Source organism: Scomber japonicus, chromosome 2, assembly GCF_027409825.1.
Source record: "Scomber japonicus isolate fScoJap1 chromosome 2, fScoJap1.pri, whole genome shotgun sequence".
In the NCBI taxonomy this organism is placed as follows: domain Eukaryota; kingdom Metazoa; phylum Chordata; class Actinopteri; order Scombriformes; family Scombridae; genus Scomber; species Scomber japonicus.
The window spans coordinates 5,105,455-5,114,851 of record NC_070579.1 but is presented as its reverse complement, the minus strand read 5'-3'; the positions used below and the strand labels follow the sequence as shown (position 1 = coordinate 5,114,851).

The window sequence follows — 9,397 nt, the reverse complement described above, 5'->3', positions numbered from 1 at the left end:
TTGATGGATTTGCATACAATGTGTACTGAAAGTAGGTTTGAAGGGGATCTTTTCATAGCCAGCATGAACAGGAGGAATGATTACAGTGAGGAAAACCTATTTTACTGTTCATATGGACACCTGAATGCTGGTTTAAGACACAATTGAAAAGTTATTACCCTGTCCTTAAAAACCTGCAGTCACTAAACAATCCAAGACCAACAATCTCATGTTCATACCCACTTCATACAGTGACTTACCATGTTTGCAGAGGTGATAATAGGCAAGATTCCTCTCTCTCTCACCTTATCTTTCAGGTTCTGGCCCAAGGAGGGAAAATCTACAACATATTGAGACCCTTCCAAAGGATGAAGAGAAGAGGCTGTTCTCAGTTCGGACAGAGTTTATTAACCGAGTGTCCAGTTCTGTTCTTAAAGACCTGCTGGATGCACTTCTACAACACAGGGTTATCAACAGCGGAGAAATGGATTCGATCCAAGTAATGCCCAGGGCAGACAAAGCACGAGAGCTGATTGACACTGTGCTGAGAAAGGGCAAAGAGGCCTGTAAAATTTTGATGGATACCTTCTGTGAGGTAGATCCATTTGTTTCTGCAACTCTGCAGTTACAATGATCAAAATCAACAATCTCAGATCTCACCACCCACCTATGATCCATCAAAATGAAGCTCATGCTCTTCAGTCCTCACCAACTTTGAACAGATTTTGGGGCACAGGAGGTAGATTGGGTGGTTACCAGCTCCTCCAGTCCACATTTCTAAGTGTCCTCGGCAAGGTACTTAACCCCAGATTGCTCCCAATGGATGAGCAGTTGACACCTGCCATCAGTGTATAAATGTGTAAATATGACTTTTATAAAAAAAAAAAAAAAAAGCACTTTGAGTGGTTGGAAGACTAGAAAGGCACTATATAAGTGCAGTCCATTTACTATTTCTCTTTCGTCTTTGACACATCATCTCACATATGAACCCCCCAAATACATGTCCCTTGGATATTATTCCCTCATGCCTACTGGTGCTGGACACTGGGTGTAGCATTTTATCAATAATTAATAGCTCTTTGGTCTGTGGCTATATCCCTGCCTGTTATTGCCATGTCAACATGCTGTCATTCACCCTCTGTCTGTTCCTGACAATTACTGACAATGCTGTAGTTTTTATTCAAAGTTCTTGAAAAAGTGGTTTTCTTTCAACTCATCTCTTTTTTGGATACATTCAGCATACAGGACAAATTACAGTCAGGTTTCAGGATGCTCCATAGCACAGACTCTGCTCTCATAACAAATGATTTATTCTTGTCTTTAGATTCAAGAAATTACACTATATGAATGCTTTTAGATCTCTCAGCAGCTAATGATTTGGAGAGTGTAGTTCATGCTTTTTTTCCTTCAAGTTGACGACTCCAATTTTCTCTATGTAGGAATCAGTCTGTCAGCTCTATCTCACCTGTAGCTGGTTCAAAAAGCATTAGCTATACTCCTCACTAGTACCAAGAAAAGAGACCATAACTCCCCTGTAGTGGTCTCTCTTCACTGGTGAGATACAGAATGGATTTTAAGACTTTTATTTGTTTTTGACACACTGTATGGAGTGGCACTGGGTTACATCTCTGAATTACTCATTCCTTATTCTACCTCTCAACCCCTCAGATCTGCTGACAAAACCATTTTTTCATTTTTTTCCTGTTACTAAGGAAGTGAATATGTACCATGATCATGTACAGAATAGAGGAAACATACAGTAGGAACATAGAGTATCTGGTGTTGTATGGTGAAGTACGTTATTCAGCCCTGTGGGGAAATGTTTTAATTGTTTTAAGATGCAAATATACTGTGAATTCTGTGTAAAACTATGTGTGTGTTTATATAGGTTACATTAAATAGTTATTTATATATTTTTATGTTGATCTTTTTGTAACTCTTCTATCAGTCTTCTCCGCTCTCCATCGAACTTGTTCTCCACTCCACATCTCAAAGCTCATCTGTCAAAAATTGTGGTCCAGAATGTGAAAAGTCTGGATTTTGTGTCCACTGATCCTTCACTGATCCTAAGTAAGTCTATTGCTGTCAGCCTTTAGTCAACTTTGCTTTTTTGTTTTATTTTTGCAAATTTAAAAACAAAAAAAACTTAGGATTTTTTTTCTATTTTTAATACCACATATACATTTCCTGTATTTTCTGGTTATATTCTAATAACTAGACTGAGAAATAATCATATATGGCTATTATAGCATTGCTAAAACAACTAATCTAATGGTGGCTGAAGACATTTTCACAGTACTGTATATTTATGTTATGTTTTACTTAGGTGCAAATTAGATAACTAGGATTTTATTCATCACATCTCATTTTTCACTCCTGCCTGTTTAAGGGTTAATTAATGCCTTTTTTGTATTAATGAAATATTAATCGTTGCAGTACTCATTATATACCACGAGATGGCGATGATGCGCTATTATAGTCTGCTACCGCCGCACAAAGATAAAGCAGTAGAAGAATAAGAAGCCCTCAGCAGTCGATGATCGATGATCAGGAGGAAGTAGTCTATCACCGATAGACATTACCCATCAGAGATGAAAGCGCGCTAGCTGTGTTAGCATCATTTGATAGAGAAATGTTTCATCTGGGAACCGACTAACACTCAAACCTGCACGGCTCGGATACAGTAACAGAGGACGGAGAGGAACAGCACGATATGCAGTAAGTACCGAGCCGGAACCGGCGGCGGAGCGGAGCCGGATGGATCCCGCTAAAAGCTGCTGCAGGCCCGCAGACAGTAGGGCGAAGATGGCCGGAGATCAGCCTCCTGAGCGGGGTTTACACTGCAGCTGTGCACGGCTGCAGCTCACACAGACTCTCCACTATCACTTTATTATAGTTATAGTCTCAGCAGGAGAGTTTCTGGTGTTTTTAGACTGAATTAACTCATTAAATCGCTGATCTGCTAACTGATGCTTAGCTACTGCAGAGTTAAACACGTTTAATTTTTTCTACTTAATACCCATTAGAGGTACTTGTTCTTTACTGTAGTACAGTTTGAGGTACTTGTTCTTTACTGTAGTACTATTACTTTCCTGTAGTACAGTTTGAGGTACTTGTTCTTTACTGTAGTACAGTTTGAGGTACTTGTACTTTACTGTAGTACTAGTACTTTCCTGTAGTACAGTTTGAGGTACTTGTTCTTTACTGTAGTACTAGTACTTTCCTGTAGTACAGTTTGAGGTACTTGTTCTTTACTGTAGTACTAGTACTTTCCTGTAGTACAGTTTGAGGTACTTGTTCTTTCCTGTAGTACTAGTACTTTCCTGTAGTACAGTTTGAGGTACTTGTTCTTTATTGTAGTACAGTTTGAGGTACTTGTACTTTACTGTAGTACTAGTACTTTCCTGTAGTACAGTTTGAGGTACTTGTTCTTTATTGTAGTACAGTTTGAGGTACTAGTACTTTACTGTAGTACAGTTTGGGCAACTTGTACTTTACTGTAGTACTAGTACCTTCCTGTAGTACAGTTTGAGGTACTTGTACTTTACTGTAGTGCAGTTTGGGGTACTTCTTCTTTACTGTAGTACAGTTTGAGGTACTAGTACTTTACTGTAGTACAGTTTGAGGTACTAGTACTTTACTGTAGGACAGTTAGAGGTACTAGTACTTTACTGCGTTACAGTTTGAGGTACTTGTACTTTACTGTAGTACAGTTTGAGGTACTTGTACTTTACTGTAGTACAGTTTGAGGTACTAATACTTTACTGTAGTACAGTTTGAGGTACTTGTTCTTTACTGTAGTACAGTTTGAGGTACTTGTTCTTTACTGTAGTACAGTTAGAGGTACTTGTTCTTTACTTTAGTACAGTTATAGGTACTAGTACTTTACTGTAGTACAGTTTGAGGTATTTGTACTTTACTGTAGTACAGTTTGAGGTACTAGTACTTTACTGTAGTATTGCTGCAGTAATGCTCTTACTGTTTATGTCAGATAATTAATGTCCTTGTTATTGAGGGGATGAGAGTGAAAGTGATGTGCAGGTCTCACATGTTTTGTGACACAGAGCTGTTCTTGGTTCCCAGGTCATGAAGCGGGTTCGCACGGAGCAGATCCAGTATGCTGTGGCTCAGTACCTGAAGCGGAGGCAGTATGTGGACACTGAACCCTCCCTGAAAGGAGCCAAACTCTTCCAGTCAGCTGAGGAGATGGCTGCCAGCCTCACGGGTGAGAACACTGACATGTTGCAGAGCTCGACTGACTCAGTTTAGTTGTGGACAATACAGTCAGTCAGACACCGAATTTAAAATAAACGTTCACAATTTGTCAAGTCTCAACAAGCCCAATCTTTGCACAGCAGCACAGTCCTGAGAAGAAAAAGGCTAATTAAATGAAATTAGTAAAAGCACCTGCAGGATGTTCTTTAAACTACCAATAGGTTTTACAATATTTCTTATTAGCTTCATACAACCGGTTACAGTAAAAAATCAGCTTAGATTTGAATGCAGGTATCAAAAATAGTAATAGTAGATGTTTTCCATTAATTTGACATTTGCATTTTTGCTTAATTAATACCTTTTACTAACTTACATGATCGTATTTATACTTTAACATAACTAAATAATCTGAGCATTGCTGTTAACATTTAGTTAAAAAATAGCTTGGTGAAATAGTAATAGTTACAGGTAACTTAGTAGTCATGCCCCTAATCTCCTCCTCTTCCTCCCCTCCTCCTCCTCATCTGTTTGTCTGTGAGCAGTGCAGACAGAGTCGGGCTGTGCCAACATCGTCTCGGCTGCACCGTGCCAGTCGGACCCGCAGCAGTACGAGACGCAGTACTCCAGACTGCGCTCCTTCCTGTCAGGTACGACGTCCACATTCCTGCTGCAGAGCCTCTGAATTCCTCACATATCTGAAGATGAGTGTGTGTTTATACAGCTTTGTGTTGAGTTGTGACATTTCCTGTACCAACCTGTCATTTATACTCTTTGGGGATTTGGATAAACGTGTTCCTAAAATAACATGCACAAGAGCTTTTTGGATGTTATGTGATTTTGTTTTTAATCATAAAACTCTGAATATTTTTTATGTCTTCTGAATTAGAAACAGAGATATCGTGGGCGAAGGAGGTGAGCAGCATCCTCTACCCGCTCTTCGTCTACCTCCACCTGGACATGGTGCGCTGCGGCCTGAAGGGGGCAGTAGATGGTTTCTACAGTCGTTTCCACGGCGCCTTTCTTCAGGACAGCGAGCAGCGCGCCACCGTGGAGCAGCTCCGGCACGTTCTCACCGCTCAGGACGTAGCGGGCAACCCCAAGCTGAGCGCTTTCCTGGAGCACAAGTACGTGGTGCACCTGACGGAGCCGGCCTACAGCTACCTGCTGCGCTACCTGCAGAGCGAGGACAACAGCGCCCTCTGCAGAGCGCTCAGCACACACCTGCAGGTGGAGGTCACCGCCTCCAGGCGTACAGACTACCAGCTGTACGGAGCAGCCGGTGGGGCGACCGCCGCCCCAAACTCCACCTCCTCCTGGGCGGGAGTGGACGGGGCAGAGGGAGGAGAAGGGGTGGACGTCCCTGCAGGGATCCCACAGAGTGAGGCGGCTCTGGAGGCTCTGCAGGACTGCATCAAGAAAGTCCGTGAGGGTCCCCCGTCGCTCACCACCGTGTGTTTCTACGCCTTCCACCACACGGAGCAGCTGTTGAACACCGCCGAGGTCTCCGCTGACAGCCGGCTGCTGGCCGCCGGCTTCGACAGCTCCACAGTAAAACTGTGGAGCCTCCGAGCCCGGAAGCTGAAGGCTAAACCGCACCAGGCCGACGTGTCACACATCCACCTGGCGTGTGACGTACTGGAGGAGGAAGTGAGAACACAGCTTCAACAAGTTTAATCATCAGAGTTAATTTAAAGATGTTTCACAATTGTAGAGAGTCAAGCTGGTGTTTATATTTCTTGCTTAATTTGTCAGGTTTCATTCAACAATTACTGTCACTATCAGTTGATCTGTCATACACTTTCCCCCCTTTCAGTCTCTGTCAATTTGGTCTATAAAAAGTCAGAAAATACAGTTTCTTAGACCCTGAGTGAAATCTTCAGGTCCTTGTTTTGTCCAAAAACCCAAAAAATATTCAACTTACAATCATATAACACATGATATCCTCACATTTAAAAAGCTGGAACCAATAAATGTTTCATGTTTCTTGACAAATATTTAGTTTTTTGCTGTAACAATTGATCGCTTTCATCAGTCTATTTATATTCAGTTTCACTCATTTTTACTAACTTATCAGCAGTAATTTCAGTATTCTGATAAAGACATTAAAGGAAAAACATTTAATGTGTGAAGCTGTAATGAGTCAGTGTTTGGTTTGAGGAAGTTCACTGTCTTCTGCATAATTACAAATCATCAGGACTGAGACCTCATCTGCTGTCTGTTTGTCTTCAGGTGGACGAGGAAGACGTCTCCGGCAGTGAGATAAAGACTCTGCGAGGTCACAGCGGTCCGGTGTTTCGTACCGCCTTCCTGACCGACAGCTCCGGCCTGCTCTCCTGCTCCGAGGACACGACCATCCGTTACTGGGACCTGGGCAGCTTCACCAACACGGTGCTCTACCAGGGGCACGCCTACCCGGTGTGGGACGTGGACGTCAGCCCCTGCAGCCTCTATTTCGCCAGCGGCTCCCACGACCGCACCGCCCGCCTCTGGACGTTCTCCTGCACCTACCCGCTGAGGCTCTACGCCGGGCATCTCGCCGACGTCGACTGCGTCAAGTTCCACCCCAACTCCAACTACCTGGCCACCGGCTCCACAGACAAAACTATCCGGCTGTGGAGCACCCAGCAGGGGGCGTCGGTTCGCCTCTTCACAGGCCACCGCGGCCCCGTGCTGTCGCTCGCTTTCTCACCCAACGGCAAGTACTTGGCGTCTGCCGGCGAGGACCAGAGAGTGAAGCTGTGGGACTTGGCCTCGGGGACGTTGTTCAAAGACCTGCGGGGACACACAGACAGCGTCACCAGCCTGTCTTTCAGCCCGGACAGCAGCCTGGTGGCGTCGTCGTCTATGGACAACTCGGTCAGGGTGTGGGACATCAGGAACTCCCACGGCGGGACGCCAGCTGACGGCTCGTCCAGCGAGCTGGTCGGACTGTACACGGGAAACACCAGCAACGTGCTGAATGTCCAGTTCATGGCCTGCAACCTGCTGCTGGTGACGGGAACTGCTCAAGAGAAAGCAGAGCAGTAGCCGCGGCATCTCGTGGTGTTTGTTGAGTGTTTGGGAGAACGCTCGAATGTCTGCAGGTGTTTGTTTGAAGATGTGCTCGTCCGTCAGACTCTGAGCCAACTACAAAATCGTCTTTTTGCCAAACTGAGCTGCAGGTCTGATTTTTGTTTTCTTCATTAGTTTTCAGCGTAGAAACGGAAGCAAGGTTATAAATCACTTCTTTTTTTATTAAAGTATACATCTTATCCTTCAAAAAACTTTGCAATTAACAGATTAACGAACTGCTGATAATTTTGTCAAATGTCTCCATTTATCAATGAGTCGTTTGGTCTTTAAAATGTCAGAAAATGACAAAAAAAATGAGTTTCCAACATCCCAACATGCACCACCCAAAGATAAGCAGGACTAAAGAGGTCAGATAATATTCCCATTTAAGAAGCTGAAACAAGACCATTTTAGTTTTTTGCTTCTTTTTTCCTTTAAAAAAAAAAGACTCAAAAAGTTTATCCAATAGTTGCTGATTAATTTTCTGTCCATCACCTTCTCGTTGCAGCTCTAAACTGATTTATATCATTCACTTCTGAAGCATTTGTCATAATTTCTCACATGTGGTATTTTCTCATTACCAAAGCTCCTGCACTAGATCCCAGTATTAAAGATTTCATCCGTTTCTCGTACGTGATGAAAACGGTCGGGTGGTTGACTGTTGACTCTGCTGTCCTGCACAAGTTTGATATAATATATGAAAAGTGTATATAAAATGTGATTGTTGGAAGAAGATGAGAGCAGAGACGTGGGGTTTTCTTTTTCCTTTCTTTTCTTTTCTTGGTTATTTGATGCTTGAATTCATCAGTTTGTGGAAATAATATAAATGTGACTGAACACTGATGGATATTGTGGCATAAACTGGATCAGTGGAGTCCAGAGTCTGTGGTCGACCGTCTGTAGTTTCACCTCGTTTGTCACAATTAACGTGTAAAGATGAAACAGGATGGATAATCAGTTAAGTTTCATCTTCGTACATTCAGTCACTTCTTTTGTTAAATGGAGTGAAAAAAGTGTTTGATTTTCTCATAAAACATGTTTATGTCTCTAAATCTAAAGTATCGAAATTAAGTATTATTTTGATGCCTTTAAATGAAATCTACAACATATTGAAAAAAATCTAATTATACTCACTTTATCCAGGATGTGATAAGAAGCACTGGGGAACTACTAGCCTATCTCCATCTTAAGTAATGCAGCTTCCACAAACTCCTAAAAGTCTTATATTGTTAAAAAAAATAAAATACACATTAATAAGACAACTCAAAGTATTTGGATGGTGTATTCTTTTCATTTTTGATGTGGCTACGGTAGCAGTTACCCCTTATTTTCTGTCTTTGTGCTAAACTAGACTAATCACATCATGATTAGAGTGTAATTAGACTTTTTTTTTAATATACAGAGATTTGTTAAAAGCAAGAAAACAATACTTTATTCGGTACTTTAGTTTTAGATATATAAAAACACTTTTATTCAACGAACTGCAGCTTTAACATCAGATTCGCTGTCGTCAGAGAAATCTAGTACATCTAGTACATTTCAGTACTTTTTGCATTGAGGCCCGTGTAGTTCAGAGACTGTTCATAGTGTGTTTTCTGCACTATTCTGCTAGTGGCATTAACTGTGCAATGCTTAAAAAAAATGTAAATATACTGTATTTTTGTAAGATTTTGGCTACCAAAAGTTTCCATCCAGGTTGTGCTTTATGAGAGTAAAAAAGAAACTGATTTGATTTTCCTGGATTGTTTTCATATAAAGTCTGAATAATTGGGGGGTTTTGTTCATGTTGTGTTGAATTCAGCCTGGAAGTTGTCCTTTTTTATGTTCCTCAGTAAACTTTTGAATTGCTCCTGTAGCCCGAAACAAGAAATAAATAACAGAATTTATTTGATGTTATGCTTCAGTCCGTTCTGTCGCCTGTGTCATGCTGGTTTGAGTTCCTTACTGAGCTTCATGTTGTGCACTAAGATTCAATTTCACTGCTTATGAAACTCCACATAGACACACCTGAGCAAACCTTTAAATGTGGGTTAATCATAATCAAAGTAAACAAATCCTCATTTTAAATAACTAAATTCTGTGTAATCAAGATCAGGAAAAATATGTCTCGCCACCTGCTGGACAGTTGATGTTACAGCAGGTTGTTGGATCA

General features: G+C 41.8%; 1 protein-coding gene across 1 annotated transcript; it reads left to right on the top strand.

Annotated features, from left to right (window-relative positions):
* The first annotated feature begins 2,565 nt into the window (after positions 1-2,565).
* On the top strand, positions 2,566-8,300 carry taf5l (TAF5-like RNA polymerase II, p300/CBP-associated factor (PCAF)-associated factor). The gene is made up of 5 exons (XM_053335119.1): positions 2,566-2,697; positions 4,063-4,204; positions 4,737-4,841; positions 5,081-5,841; positions 6,424-8,300. Exons 2-5 carry the CDS (start codon positions 4,066-4,068, stop codon positions 7,219-7,221), a joined length of 1,803 nt encoding a protein of 600 aa, XP_053191094.1. The 5' UTR covers positions 2,566-2,697; positions 4,063-4,065; the 3' UTR covers positions 7,222-8,300.
* Positions 8,301-9,397: the final 1,097 nt, after the last annotated feature.

What these genes read in the sequence shown, in the direction of transcription:
- taf5l (XM_053335119.1), top strand. Translation starts at nt 4,066, where the DNA reads ATGAAGCGGGTTCGCACGGAGCAGATCCAGTATGCTGTGGCTCAGTAC. An exon ending in GATGGCTGCCAGCCTCACGG is followed by an intron (nt 4,205 to 4,736) that starts GTGAGAACACTG and finishes GTCTGTGAGCAG; the next exon opens with TGCAGACAGAGTCGGGCTGT. An exon ending in ACTGCGCTCCTTCCTGTCAG is followed by an intron (nt 4,842 to 5,080) that starts GTACGACGTCCA and finishes CTTCTGAATTAG; the next exon opens with AAACAGAGATATCGTGGGCG.